At 40.7% G+C, this 15,958-nt stretch overlaps 1 protein-coding gene across 1 annotated transcript; it reads left to right on the forward strand.

Annotated features, from left to right (window-relative positions):
* The first annotated feature begins 12,245 nt into the window (after window positions 1-12,245).
* On the forward strand, window positions 12,246-15,500 carry LOC139417364 (cerebellin-4-like). Its single transcript, XM_071166633.1, has 3 exons — window positions 12,246-12,542; window positions 14,332-14,448; window positions 15,303-15,500. Exons 1-3 carry the CDS (start codon window positions 12,246-12,248, stop codon window positions 15,498-15,500), a joined length of 612 nt encoding a protein of 203 aa, XP_071022734.1.
* Window positions 15,501-15,958: the final 458 nt, after the last annotated feature.

Genomic DNA, 15,958 nt, shown 5'->3' on the forward strand with positions numbered 1-15,958 from the left:
ATCTGCATGGAGGAATGGGCCAAAAAAAACAGCAACAGTGTGTGAAAACCTTGTGAAGACTTAGAGAAAACGTTTGACCTCTGTCATTGCCAACAAAGGGTATATAACAAAGTATTGAGATAAACTTTTGTTATTGACCAAATACTTATTTTCCACCATAATTTGCAAATAAATTAATAAAAAATCCTACAATGTGATTTTCTGGATTTTTTTTCTCATTTTGTCTGTCATAGTTGAAGTGTACCTATGATGAAAATTACAGGCCTCTCTCATCTTTTTAAGTGGGATAACTTGCATAATTGGTGGCTGACTATATACTATTTTGCCTCACTGTATATACGACTTCCATCCTTGTCACAATAAAGTTATATTATATTCTACTCAATCCATAGGCTTCATTAATGCCATTCAGACTATTTTGAAGTCGATACAACTGGCTATGATAGCTGAAGTTCATAGCTAGGTTCTGAACTAATATTTATACTAAACGTTTTAGGGTCCATAAAAAGATTGGCTACATAGCTAGCTACACATCCATAGGCATACAGGTATTTTATCCTCCACTACACAATAAGCCAGGAAATAATTAGTTAGCTACATTACTTCAGCTGCATTGCATGTCAAATATCAAATCAAATTGTATTTGTCACATTCACAGAATACAACAGGTGAAATGCTTACCATAGCATTAAATGCTTACTTATAAGCCCTTAACCAACAATGCAGCAAGGAAGCTTACTAAATTGTACATTCAATTGGCAGTAAATGCTTTAGTTAGCTAGATTCTTTACATCCACTGTTTCACAGACGACAGCCTGGTTTGCTGGTTTTCTCAGGAGTCCCTAAAACATTAGGCAACACGAATTACAATGTCATACTCATGTCACAACACCCATAAAGCTAGCTATCCAGTGCAGCGAGACCCTCTTTGTCATCCATAAGTGGGACCACCTGGTGCAGCAAGACCCTGTACAACATCTACGTCATCCACAAGCATGACCACGAGATCAATGGCATGTTTTTTTTTTATCCACACCACAGGTAGTGTCATAAGTATTGCGGCAGTGAAGTAAAGTGGGTCATTTTTGCAATATACTCATGTGGGCTAATTGGCATTTAAATCAATAGATGAATATGAGTCAATGTATAGTTGTTTTTTCTGGGTTAGAAAAAAGGCTGAAACACCAGTTTGCTGTCTAAATATTTGCCTGTCATCTTATGATCTGAAATACATATGATCTGAGTACACAGCAAGAATGAACAACTTTGCCACACTATTCCAATGTATGGCACTAACTACACTATACAAGCAGTATTTAGTTAACATAAATTTCACCTTCTATGATGTTATATTATGTAATGCTTGTATGAGTTGTTTTTCTCTTCCCTTCCAGAGGCAAATTAACCGACCACAGGAAGGACAGGAAGAGGAGAGGAGTTTTGACCTCCCTCATTGTAACTTTCCTTTCACACACGTGTCAATTCTGTTTAAATTCAGTCAATTTATAAAGTAAATTGTTACTCAATTCTAAGGATAGCATTCAGTATTAGTGTTACATAGATTTCTGAATTGACTGAATTGAAACTCACACACCAGAGAATTCACAGATGCTCTTGTTGGTCTCTTACAAGACGTAAGGTGATTCAATTTTTTTTTCATTTAAAACCACCTGAAAACCAGTGTGTTGGAACTTTCTGTGAAGTTATGTTCCATGGAATGGTCCATGATGTCCGGGGGCCATTTTCTTGTTTAGCTGGTTATGGCTACACATTTTTTTTCAGAGAGAGATACACATACACTCTGCTCTTCTTCTCATGGATCCTCATATTTCCAGTGCCCTGCCCTTTTATAGGCCATCATTGTAAATAAGAATGTGTTAACTGACTTGCCTAGTTAAATGGTGGTGGCTAACATATGGATTTTTTTATTTAACTAGGCAAGTCAGTTAAGAACAAATTCAAATGTTCAATGACGGCCTAGGAACAGTGGGATAACAACATATTTGTTCCTTGTCAGCTCAGGGATTTGAACTTGGAACCTTCCGGTTACTAGTCCATCGCTCTAACCACTAGGCTACCCTGCCGACCCATAAAATGGATGGATGGAGCAGAGGCAGATAGAGGGGAGAAGGTAGGCAGACTGTTGAGGGGGTGGGTTGACTATCTGTATTATTCTCTCATGGGAGAATCTAAACTGTATTATCTTGACTCCTCACGTCCTCTCTCCTCGCCTCCTTCTCAAAGCCCATCGACAACACGGAAACAGTAGTTGGCATCTACACCAGGCAAGAGTACAACTGAATATGTACACTTGTAGTTGTAGAATTGCGAACCCGAGCTCAGTAGAGCCTGAATTACTACATGTTTCCCGTCAATGGAGCCAATACAGTTGGGGAAATCCCTCCTCTCCAGGAACTCAGCAGCGACGGCCCTCCAGTAATCCTCCTTGGGGACAGGCATGTATTCGCCGATCAGACAGTCCCACTCCTAGAAAATAAGGTGATATCTAGGACCTAAAAGAGTTCTCCAGCTTACCCCATAGGAGAACCCTTTGAAGAACTATTTTTGATTCTAGGAAGTACCCCATTGGCTTCCATTTAGAACCTATTCCCCAAAGGAATAGGAACCCAACTGTCACGTTCTGACCTTTATTTCCTTTGTTTTGTATTTATTTAGTATGGTCAGGGCGTGAGTTGGGTGGGCAGTCTATGTTTGTTTTTCTAGGTTTTTGGGTATTTCTATGTTTCGGCCTAGTATGGTTCTCAATCAGAGGCAGGTGTCATTAGTTGTCTCTGATTGAGAATCATACTTAGGTAGCCTAGGTTTCACTGTGTGTTTGTGGGTGATTGTTCCTGTCTCTGTGTTTGCACCAGATAGGACTGTTTAGATTTTCACTTTTCTTGTTTTGTTTAGTCTGTTCATGTTCATCTTTATTAAAAACATGAATAACCACCACGCTGCATTTTGGTCCGCCTCTCCTTCACCACAGGAAAACCCTTACACCAACAGAGTTCTACATGGAACCCAACAGAGTTCTACCTGGAACCAAAAAGGGTTATCCTATGGGGATTTGGTGAAAGTTAATCATTTTAAAAGGATTTTAAACTTTGGGAAAAGTAATAGGCCTAATAAACATTCTTTAAAAGGACATCTGCTGTCACATAGGGGCTATTAACTAGAAAGCCCTTTAGCTAGGTCAGTTTGACATAAAATATATTTCATATCAATCAATTATGGTATCAAAGGATTTAAAAACTTACTTGAATTTAGCTTCCCGAAGACAAATCACCAGATGTTCAACTGGGCTGATGGACTCCCGGTAGTTAGGAATCCATCCTGGTGATCCTGGCTCCAACCATCTGGAGCAGGTGATCGAACTGGCTTCGGTCCAGATGAAAGTAGCTTTGTAATTCTCTCCAAACAGTAAAAGCTCTTGAATGAGAAGGTGGAACTCCCCTGCCTGCTTTCGTAACTTCAACCATCCCTGGACCCACACAGACCTGCGATTTCGGTGGAGCTGGTCCCGGTCCAAAAGTGTAATCAAAACCACCTTCCTCAACATTGGTCTCATTGTTGGAAGAGCCTACTCTCTACTATTATGACTATTTATTATTGCAATTCCCTCCAAAACTATTGGAAATAATTTTTATATTTAAACTCAGTTTTTCACAATTCCTGACATTTAATCCTAGTAGAAATACCCTGTTTTAGGTAATTTAGGATCACCACTTTATTTTAAGAATGTGAAATGTCAGAATAATAGTAGCGAGAATGATTAATTTCAGCTTTTATGTCTTTCATCACATTCCCAGTGGGTCAGAAGTTAACATACACTCAATTAGTATTTGGTAGCTTTGCTTTTAAATTGTTTAACTTGGGTCAAGCGTTTCAGGTAGCCTTCCACAAGCTTCCCACAAGTAGTTGGATGAATATTGGCCCATTCCTCCTGACAGAGCTGGTGTAACTGAGTCAGGTTTGTAGGCCTCCTTGCTTTTTGAGTTCTGCACACACATCTTCAATAGGATTGAGTTCAGGGCTTTGTGATGGCCGCTCCAATACTTTGACTTTGTTGTCTTTAAGCCATTTTGCCACCACACTTTGGAAGTATGCTTGGGATCATTGTCTATTTGGAAGACCCATTTGCAGCCAAGCTAAAAATTTCCTGACTTCTTGAGATTTTGCTTCAATATATCCACATCATTTTCCTTCCTCATGATGCACCAGTCCCTCCTGCAGCAATGCACCGCCACGACATGATGCTGCCACCCCGTGCTTCACGGTTGGGATGGTGTTCTTCGGCTTGCAAGCCTCCCCCTTTTTCCTCCGAACATAACGATGGTCATTATGGCCAAAAAGTTATATTTTTGTTTCATCAGACCAGAGGACATTTCTACAAAAAGTACGATCTTTGTCCCCATATGCAGTTGCAAACCATAGTCTGGCTTTTATATGGCGGTTTTGGAGCAGTGTCTTCTTCCTTGCTGAGCCGCCTTTCAGGTTATGTCGCTATTGGACTTGTTTTACTGTGGATATAGATACTTGTGTACCTGTTTCCTCCAGCATCTTCACAAGGTCCTTTGCTGTTGTTCTGGGATTGATTTGCACTTTTCACACCAAAGTACATTCATCTCTAGGAGACAGAATGCGTCTCCTTCCTGAGCGGTATGACGGCTGTGTGGTCCCATGGTGTTTATACTTGCGTACTATTGTTTGTACAGATGAACGTGGTACCTTCAGGTGTTTGGAAATTTCTTCCAAGGTTGAACCAGACTTGTGGAGGTCTACAATTTTTTTTCTGAGGTCTTGGCTGATTTCTTTTGATTTCCCCATTATGTCAAGCAAAAAGGCACTGCGTTTGAAGGTAGGCCTTGAAATACATCCACAGGAACACCTCCAATTGACTCAAATTCTGCCAATTAGCCTATCAGAAGCTTCTAAAGCCATGACATAATATTCTGGAATATTCCAAGCTGTTTAAAGGCACAGTCAACTTAGTTGACTGAACCCCTGGAATTGTGATATAGTGAATTATAAGTGAAATAATCTGTCTGTAAACAATTGTTGGAATAATTACTTGTGTCATGCACAAGTAGATGTCCTAACTGACTTGTCAAAACTATAGTTTGTTAACAAGAAATTTGTGGAGTGGTTGAAATACAAGTTTTAAATGACTCCAACCTAATTGTATGTAAACTTCTGACTTCAACTGTACATTTGTCACCAAATAAATAATATTGATTCATGCTACTAAATACAAATAAATGAATTCAAATTTTAAGAAATTCTGCAATAAAACGTTTTTTTATTATGCAATCTCACTATTTATTTAACTGGATATGTGTGCAACAAAAGTTAAACATTTACATTTTGCTACTTTCTGTCAAGTCTACACATACAATTTCATGCATATGTTCGATAAATCCAACATATGCACCACACAGAACATACTGCAACTGCTTCTGAAACAAAACGCAGCGTTCCTTTGGAAATGAATGTACTTCTGTTGTACCATAATGTATTGGTGCTGTCAGTGTGATCGAGGCGTTAGAGGGAACATTGCCCATAACATGAGGCAGCCACCACTATGCTTGAAAATATGAAGAGTGGACCTCAGTGATGTGTTGGATTTTCCCCAAACATAACACTTTGTATTCAGGACATAAAGTTTCTTTGCCACATTTTTTTTTTTACAGTTTTAGTTTAGTACCTTGCAAACAGGATGCATGATTTGGAATATTTTTGGGAATATTCTCCTATCACAGCCATTAAACTAACTGTTTTAATGTCACCATAGGCCTCAGTGAAAACCCTGACCAGTTTCCTTACTCCCCGACAACTGAGTTAGAAAGGACGCCTGTATCTTTGTAGTGACTGGGTGTAATGATACACCATCCAAATAACTTCACCACGCTCAAAGTGATATTTAATGCATCCTCCCACCCCCCATCTACCAATAGATGCCCTTCTTTGCGAGGCATTAAAAAACATCCATGGTCTTTGTGATTGGATCTCTGTTTAAAATTCACTTGCAGGTAATTGTATGTGTGGGGTACAGAAATTAGGTAGTCACTGTTGCACACAGAGTTAGTCCATGCAACTTATGTGACTTATTAAGCACATTTTTACTCCTGAACTTATGACACAAGACATTTCAGCTGATAATGTTTTATTAATTTTAAAAAGAGAGCCAGATGAGGCACGGGAACCTAACGAGCCAGCTGAGGCGTGGGAACCTAACGAGCCAGCTGAGGCGCGGGAACCTAACGAGCCAGCTGAGGCGCGGGAACCCGATGAGCCAGCTGAGGCATGGAATCCCTGCGAGCCAGCTGAGGCATGGAATCCCTGCGAGCCAGCTGAGGCATGGAATCCCTGCGAGCCAGCTGAGGCATGGAATCCCTGCGAGCCAGCTGAGGCATGGAATCCCTGATAGCCAGCTGAGGCATGGAATCCCTACGAGCCAGCTGTGGTGCAGGAACCCGACGAGCCAGCTGAGGCGCTGGGAACCCTACGAGCCAGCTGAGGCATGGAATCCCTGCGAGCCAGCTGAGGCATGGAATCCCTGCGAGCCAGCTGAGGCATGGAATCCCTGATAGCCAGCTGAGGCATGGAATCCCTACGAGCCAGCTGTGGTGCAGGAACCCGACGAGCCAGCTGAGGCGCTGGGAACCCTACGAGCCAGCTGAGGCATGGAATCCCTATGAGCCAGCTGAGACATGGAAGCCTGACGAGCCAGCTGAGGCATCCTCGGTTGCATCGGCAGCCGCCTTTGGACCCAATGACACCAGTAAAAAATAAAAATCCCTGTTGCTTCCTTTTGGTGAGGCGTTATTTTCTAACGTGTATGCTGGGAATCAGGAAGCAAGTACAGGGAGTGAATTGAATAAATAAACGAACATGGAACAAAACAAGAAACACAAGTAGTGAACAGACAGTATCTAAGGTGTAGGGTAGAGTACTGGGTGGTAGCAGGCTAGTACCAGTGACTAAGTTCAGGGCAGGGTACTGGGTCGAGGCCGGCTAGTGGTGACTATTTAACAGTCTGATGGCCTGGAGATAGAAAGATAGCTTTGAAGCACCTGTACTGTCTGCGCCTTCTAGATGGTAGCTGGGTGAACAGGCCGTGGCTCGGGTCGCAGAGGTCCTTTATCATCTTCTTGATCTTTCTGTGACACAGGGTGCTGTAGATGTTCTGGAGGGCAGACAGTGTGCCACCCTCTGGAGAGCCCTGCGGTTGTGGGCGGTGCAATTGCCATACTAGGTGGTGATACACTCCAACAGGGTGCTCTTAATGGCGCATCTGTATAAGTTTATGAGAGACTTAGGGGCCAGGGTGAATTTCTTCAGCATCCTGAGGTTGAAAGGTGCTGTTGCGCCTTCTCCTCCAAACTTTCTGTGTGGATGAACCATTTCAGGTTGCCAGTGATGTGTACACAGAGGAGCTTGAAGCTTTTCACTCTCTCCTCTGCAGCCCCGTCGATGTGGATTGGGGCGTGCTCTCTGCTGTCTCCTGAAGTCCACGATCAGCTCCTTTGTTTTGTTGACTTTGAGCGAGAGGTTATTTTCCTGGCACCACTCCGCCAGGCGCCTCACCTCCTCCCTGTGGGCTGTCTCATCGTTGTTGGTAATCAGTCCTATGACTATTGTGTCGTTAGTAAACTTGATGATTGAGTTAACTCTTAATGATCTCTACAGATCGGTGTCCCACCCTCGGGACGGTTGAGGTAACATGCGCTAATGTGATTAGTAACAAGAACATTTCCCAAAACATAGACATATCTTATATGGGCAGAAAGATTAAATTATTGTTAATCTAACTGCACCGTCCAATTTACAGTAGCTATTACAGTGAAAACATACCATCCTATTGTTTGAGGAGAGTGTACAGTTATGTACTTGAAAATGTATATATTGACCAATTAGGCACATTTGGGCAGACTTGCTAGAACATTTTGAACAGAAATGCAATGGTTCATTGGATCAGTCTAAAACGCCTAGAGTCCTAAATCAGATAATGCATTTCAAAGATGATGGAACAAGAAAATACAAACACGTTTTTTTCTTTGTATTATGTTTTACCAGATCTAATGTGTTATATTCTCCTACATTAATTTCACATTTCCACAAACTTCAAAGTGTTTCCTTTCAAATGGTATCAATAATATGCATATCCTTGCTTCAGGTCCTGAGCTACAGGCAGATAGATTTGGGTATGTCATTTTAGGAAAGAATTGAAGAAAGGGGTCTGATCCTTAACCTCTAGCGTCGAGCAATCCCGTATCCGGGAGCATAATCATAGCCTCAAGCTCATTACCATAACGCAACGTTTCCTATTCATGAACATCGCAAATTAAATGAAATAAATATATTCAAACACAAGCTTAGCCTTTTGTTAACAACACTGTCATCTCAGATTTTCAAAATATGCTTTTCAACCAAAGCTACACAAGCATTTGTGTAAGAATATTGATAGCCTAGCATAGCATTAAGCCTAGCATTCAGCAGGCAACATTTTCACAAAAACAAGAAAAGCATTCAAATAAAATAATTTACCTTTGAAGAACTTTGGATGTTTTCAATGACGAGACTCTTAGTTAGATAGCAAATGTTCATTTTTTTCCAAAAATATTATTTGTGTAGACGAAATAGCTCCGTTTTGTTCATCACGTTTGGCTAAGAAAAACACCGGAAAATGCAGTCACTTGCAACGCCAAACTTTTTTCCAAATTAGCTCCATAATATCGACAGAAACATGGCAAACGTTGTTTAGAATCAATCCTCAAGGTGTTTTTCACATATCTACCCCTATATCCAAGAAGTTAAGAGATATTAACTAGCCTCAAAGCACTTCATGAGACAAGGACACCCCTACCGACCAAGCCCTCCCTAACCCGGGCGACGCTAGGCCAATTGTGCGTCGCCCCACGGACCTCCCGGTCGCAGCCGGTTACGACAGAGCCTGGGCGCGAACCCAGGACTCTGATGGCACAGCTGGCGCTGCAGTACAGCACCCTTAACCACTGCGCCACCCGGGAGGCCAATTATTTAACTTATTAATGCACTGTATCACAATTCCAGTGAGTCAGAAGTTTACGTACATACACTAAGTTGACTGTGCCTTTAAACAGCTTGTAAAATTCCAGAAAATGATGTCATGGCTTTAGAAGCTTCTGATAGGCTATTTGAGAGAATTTGAGTAAATTGGACGTGTACTTGTGGATGTATTTCAAGGCCTCCCTTCAAACTCAGTGCCTCTTTGCTTGACATCATGGGGAAATCAAAAGAAATCAGCCAAGACCTCAGCAAAAAAAATTTTTTTTTAGACCTCCACAAGTCTGGTTCATCCTTGGGAGCAATTTCTAAACGCCTGAAGGTACCATGTTCATCTGTACAAACAATAGTACGCAAGTATAAACACCATGGCACCATTCAGCCATCATAGAGCTCAGGAAGGAGATGCGTTCTGTCTCCTAGAGATGAATTTATACTTTGGTGCGAAAAGTGCAAATCAATCCCAAAACAACAGCAAAGGACCTTGTGTAGATGCTGGAGGAAACAGGTACCAAAGTATCTATATCCACAGTAAAACGAGTCCTATATCGACATAACCTGAAAGGCCGCTCAGCAAGGGAAAAAAACACTGCTCCAAACCCCCCATAAAAAAGCCAGACTGCAGTTTGCAACTGCACATTGGGACAAAGATCATACTTTTTGTAGAAATGTCCTCTGGTCTGATGAAACAAAAATATAACTGTTTGACCATAATGACCATCGTTGTGTTTGGAGGAAACATGGGGAGGCTTGCAACCTGAAGAACACCATCTCAACCGTGAAGCACGGGGTGGCAGCATCATGTTGTGGCGATGCTTTTCTGCAGGAGGGATTGGTGCACTTTACAAAATAGATTGCATCATCAGGACGGAAAATCATGTGGATATATTGAAGCAACATCTCATGAAGCTCTCATCAGTCAGGAAGTTAAAGCTTGGTCGCAAATGGGTGTTCCCCATTGGGTGTGGGTGTTCCCTGAGTTTAAATGTATTTGGCTAAGCTGTATGTAAACTTCCGAATTCAACTATATATACTATATTTTATTCTACTGTATTTTAGTCTATGCTTCTCTGACATTGCTCATCTTAATATTTATATATTCCTTAACTCCAATGTTTTACTTTTAGGTTGTATGTATTGTGTGTGTTGTTGTGAAATGTTAGATATTAATGCACTGTTGGAGTTAGAAACACAACCATTTCGTTACACCTGCAATAAAATCTGCTAAACATGTGTATGTCACAAATAAAATTAGATTTTGATTTGATTTATGCACTTCCTGATGAACTCAGTCACCGAGTCAGTCTATACATCAATACTATTCTCAGAGGCAACCAAGAACATTTCCCAGTCCTTGTGCAATTAGATTTTTGCTTTTGATCCAACCCCTCCGAAAGACACACACACACACACACACACACACACACAAACACACACTGGTTTTGGGGTGATGCCTCTGGCTGCTGGCTCACCTCTCTAACCGCTAGGCTACCTGCCACTAGCCTACCTGCCGCTAGCCTATTTCTTTACCTCAGACAGTTCAGGGTATTGCAATGTCAGGAAGTACCTTGTACAGACAGACAATCACAAGAGAAAAACCCACAACCATTCACAGTGCCTCTATGACCAATAAGTATTTTTATCCCTAGATTGTTAGCCTCTTGAAGTGTCCAATGCTGACCATGTTGTGATGGCCCAAGTTTGAACAATCTCCAATGGCTTACATGTCTCCCTCCCACTGATCATACAACTGTCTGAGGTGAATGCAGTCAGTATTATGTCATAACTGATGGTTCTTTGACCCAATAGTTTTACTCTAAATTCAGTGGTTACCATTAACCAGATGTTGTTAGGACCATTGTTACAGTGACTAATGTACAGTATGCACGGCCTATAATGGGGCTAAGCAGCATTGTCATTGTTTAAAATCTCTATATCCTATCATTTATTTTGAATAGGCAATAATTGCCAGCGAGATTTCTATTTTTAATAAAGCCCCAGAGTCTGTCATTCCAATGACAAAACAGTTTTGTTCCCCTCTCTATAGATTGCATTTGTTTTAAAATGAATTAATTGCTGGGGGGCTGCTGTTGGAATATTAATTCAATTTGTGCTCTGTTCCAAAGTAAAAAGCTGAGCAATTTTATAGAGGCCTCTCTTCACACACCAGCCACTGAGCACACACTGGTTGAATCAACGTTGTTTCCATGTCCTTTCAATAAAACAATGTTGAACCAACGTGGAACAGATTTGCTTTGTATAACAGCTTTGTATAATACAACAGAGCATCATACTCTTGACAGTCTTTTTAGCTAACATTCCACTCCTTGCCACTCCTGTCATGACATGTAATAGCTGAACAGAGGGTGCAACCAGTCTACATGCAGAAGTGTGTGTAAAACTTTGTAATTCCATTAAGTGGATTCCATACCATTTAATGGATCCATTCAGGTTAGTTTGGTGTCATTAAGGGACTCTTTTTTAATAATATTTATTATTGGGTTAATTGTTTAAAGACCGCTTATTATAAGTTTGTGGTTAATAAATACCAAATATCCACTGTTCTAAACAAAAAGCTTTGTTTGATCTCCAAACAATTATGTTTATGACCAAAGATCGAATTGATTACCAGTCTAGTCCATACCTTGGCTTGCATCCACTATGTATCCAATCTCATTGTTGTAACTTTCTTGAACGAGGTCAGGTATAGGCTACAGAAATACTGATGTGAGGAATATGTCAAGATATAAACCTGGCGATAAAGATGCATAATAGAAGAAAAACTAACTGTGTGAAAAATATTTGCATACATACGTTGGTAAATGAATGCGTCTTGGCCGTGCGTAGGCATATCACCACGGGGACTAGCAGTCATACCGCGTAATTTGGAGTCGCAGAGCATCAACCAGTCATTGCGCTTCTTCTCCTCAGATTGAAGCCCTCATGCAGCCACCTATTTCGGATTATTATTTTAGTCACAAACATCATGTAAAAGAAAATGAGACAAAGAGAAAATAAACTGGATCTTTATTTCAATCAACTGTCAACATTTGAAGATCTGGATGTTGTTAAAAATATGTCTTTCACCAATATAGCATACGGCTGGATCCAATAAGAATTTTAACTCGTCAGAAACGTGTGCGACGGGGGGACCAGAGAGGAGGACTCGGAACTTCAGACGGAGTCTTTTTTTTAAAATGGGGCTGTTACGGTTGTTGTACAAGGTGATGGTAAACTCTCTTGTTCTAATGTTCAGTTTGGCGTTGATCTCTGAGTTTGTGGGAGCTCAGAATGACACGGAGCCTGTAGTCCTGGAGGGCAAATGTCTTGTGGTTTGCGACTCTAATCCGACTACGGATTGGAAGGGCTCGTCCTCTCCTCTTGGTATTTCGGTACGTGCTGCAAACTCCAAAATCGCTTTTTCTGCGGTCCGGAGCAACAATCACGAACCGTCGGAGATGAGCAATAAAACAAGAATCATATACTTTGACCAAGTAAGACGGTTTTGTATGTTTTTGAGATAGTAGATTATGTTTCATTTTACTTCAACTTTATAACATCAAAGTTGCCGTGATAAAACTGCGCTGCAATGCTGTGTAGAATCCACGTTTTAGGCTACATAGGTAATTGAGGATTTAGTGGCAGGTTTTTCCCCCAGCAAAACTAAATTGAAATAATAAAACAAAACAAAAATATTTGGAGGGGTCTAACAGTTGGTTTAGAGAGCAACCTACATGTATCAATAATAGTTCATTATTGATTGACTGATTGGTTTATTTTAATTTTAATGATTGATCAACAATAATGGGTATAGCTCACATGTGATCAAACACAATAAAGGGCTATAAATGACCAGCAGGCAGAAGCAATGGTAGGGGTTCATCTGAGAATAGGACATAGCACACTCCCTGTCACAATCACACATGCACCTGAATTTACCCTTCATTCTTTACACACGTGTATGTGACAATGTGTATGTGACAAATGAAATTTGATTTTGATTTAATTTATGCACTTCCTGATGAACTCAGTCACCGAGTCAGTATATACATCAATACTGTTCTCAGAGGCAACCAAGAACATTTCCCAGTCCTTGTGCAATAGATTTTTGCTTTTGATCCAACCCCCTCGAAAGACAGACACACACACACACACACACACACACACACACACACACACACACACACACACACACACACACACACACACACACACACACACACACACACAGTCTTGTACAGCTAACATTGTGGGGACACACAATTCAGTCCCATTGAAAATATTTTTTTCCATAACCCCAAACCCTAAACCTGACCTTAACCCAAAAACCTAACCTTAACCTAACCTAAAACTAACCCTAGCTCCTAACCCTAAACCTAATTCTAAACCTAACACTAATTCTAACCTTACACTAATTCTAACCTTAACCCTAAACCCCCTAGAAATATCCTTTGACCTTGTGGGGACCAACAAAATGTCCCCAGTTGGTAAAATGTTTGTTTGCTTATTATTCTTGTGGGGACTTCTGGTCCCCACAAGAATAGTTAAACACGTCCACACACACATACACACACACACACACATGATTGAGATGCTTGGTTTGGCTTCATCAATTTGATTGGGTGGTACCAGGGCCATTTCTAGCATTTTGGGGGCCCTAAGCAAGATTTGGTTGGGGGGCACAACCACCTCACAGGCAACATATTTTATCCTAAAATCACTGTGATAGTACAACTCCTGGTGGCACCTCAACTAGAAGGACCTTACATACATCACCTCTTCATCGCCAAAGCCTTACATAAATCACCTCTTCATCGCCAAAACCTTACATAAATCACCTCAACATAGCCAAGACTTTACATAAATCATTGGCTGAATCTGCCTAATTGGAAGCCTATTGGGCAAGATTACAGCTGGGGTTTTTAGTCATCGCTGTTGTTAAAGAATCATTGACTCAATATCTGGCAGTTGGTCCTAGAGGTTTGTGGCGATGTGCTTGATTGAAGTCACACTCGCAAATCTCTTTGTGTCTTGTAGGTTGAGTCACAGGCTGCATGGAATGTCACATCACATGATTAAAACTGTCAGTAAATTTTTTCTCTAAGGAGTTGAGGGGTCTACGACTGCTGAAATATCAGATTTAACACTACAGTCTTGTCACCCTAATTTGAGTGTCACCAGATGAACAGCTGGTGGTTGAGCCATAATTATTTGAATAGTTAGTTGAACCATTGAGGATAATATTTATTCACCTTCTAAAATGCCTTATTCTTCTTTCTCTAGGTTCTTGTGAATATAGGCAACTATTTCACATTGGAGTCAGTGTTTTTGTCACCCAGAAAAGGGATCTACAGTTTTAATTTTCACGTTATAAAAGTGTACCAGAGCCAGACTATACAGGTAAGCAATTTGTTTTGGCCTAATTGATTCAGCAATTTAGCTCCAGACATAATTTGATATACATTTGCTATGGCTACATTCTTTGAAAGGGCCTTGTAATGGAGTTATTAACAGTGTATTTGGACATATCGGATTTGCATTGAAAGAATGGTGCACTGCAGGTTATGAGAGGAAGCTGAAACAAATCTCTGACAACTACATGTACTCTTTTTTTAACTAGGCAAGTCAGTTTAAGAACACATTCTTATTTTCAATGGCGGCCTAGGAACAGTGGGTTAACTGCCTGTTCAGGGGCAGAACGACAGATTTGTACCTCGTCAGCTCGGGGGTTTGAACTTGCAACCTTCCGGTTACTAGTCCAACACTCTAGGCTACCCTGCCGCCCGCTATAAAACATTCATGGGAAATCACAGCCACTGCATGGCTAATCTTCTAATTTGGTTATGTATGTTTGCACAATTGTAGCCTCGTTTTCCAGTAGTTTCATTGCGAATTTCCAAATCCTGGTGAATTCTGAGCTCTCTAACGGTGTGAAAAGTGGGAGGAGACTACATTAGTTTATTAAACATACCATCTTATTATTCAGGCTATTTAAGAGAGTGACAAAACTAAGCTAAAAATGATGTTGTTTTTTCAAAGTACGTTGTCAAGGGGAGGGCTTCTGCTTACTGTTCATATTTGAACCAAGATCAGAAGTGAATAGCAAATAGCTACAGTAGGTAGCTGTGGATGATTACAATGTTTGACTATGGGCATGCAGTAATATCATGGGGACATTAACTGTAGGAACATTAGCTGTATTTCTCCCCTGTCTCATTTATTTTTTCTCATTGCTGTCTCTTTGGGTCATCTAGGTGAACTTAATGTTGAATGGGAAACCTGTCATCTCAGCTTTTGCGGGTGACAAAGACGTAACTCGAGAGGCAGCCACCAATGGAGTTCTGCTCTTTTTGGATAAAGAGGACAAGGTCTACCTTAAACTGGAAAAGGGGAATCTAGTTGGCGGATGGCAATACTCTACGTTCTCTGGTTTCCTTGTTTTCTCTCTGTAAAAAGATAGAAAACCTCACAATTCAAATGACTTTATCAACAATGTGTTGTTACTGTATAATTAAAACATTTCTACATCAGTTGGATCTAGCTAAAGGATGAATGATATTATGTTCCGTGGTCAAGGATTGCTACAGAGAGAAGAAAAGCGACCTTGGAAAGAGTTAATGTTTGATAGAAATGGGAATCCCTCTACAAATGCAATACTGCTCCAGAAAATGCCATAGTACAGCTCATTGCTATGCTCATGTTACTTGACAACTTCAACAGAGGATCAACACTTCACAACAATTCTTCCCTCACAAACTTAACAGTCCCAGAATATGTTTAGCATCTTTTTAAAAAGTTTACATGACAGGCCTTTCTAAGTCACCATGCCTCTTTTTAGGATGTCTTTCCTATAGGGGAAATGGATTTGTTTTTCTTGGCAAGTGTGGCATGTGTGATATTACAATGCCGA

Source organism: Oncorhynchus clarkii, chromosome 9, assembly GCF_045791955.1.
Source record: "Oncorhynchus clarkii lewisi isolate Uvic-CL-2024 chromosome 9, UVic_Ocla_1.0, whole genome shotgun sequence".
NCBI classification, from domain to species: domain Eukaryota; kingdom Metazoa; phylum Chordata; class Actinopteri; order Salmoniformes; family Salmonidae; genus Oncorhynchus; species Oncorhynchus clarkii.

Excerpts from the sequence above, each read along its gene's own strand:
- LOC139417364 (XM_071166633.1), top strand. The coding sequence starts at position 12,246 with ATGGGGCTGTTACGGTTGTTGTACAAGGTGATGGTAAACTCTCTTGTT. Across the intron at positions 12,543-14,331 it reads GAATCATATACTTTGACCAA|GTTCTTGTGAATATAGGCAA; the intron begins GTAAGACGGTTT and ends TTCTTTCTCTAG. Across the intron at positions 14,449-15,302 it reads ACCAGAGCCAGACTATACAG|GTGAACTTAATGTTGAATGG; the intron begins GTAAGCAATTTG and ends TGGGTCATCTAG.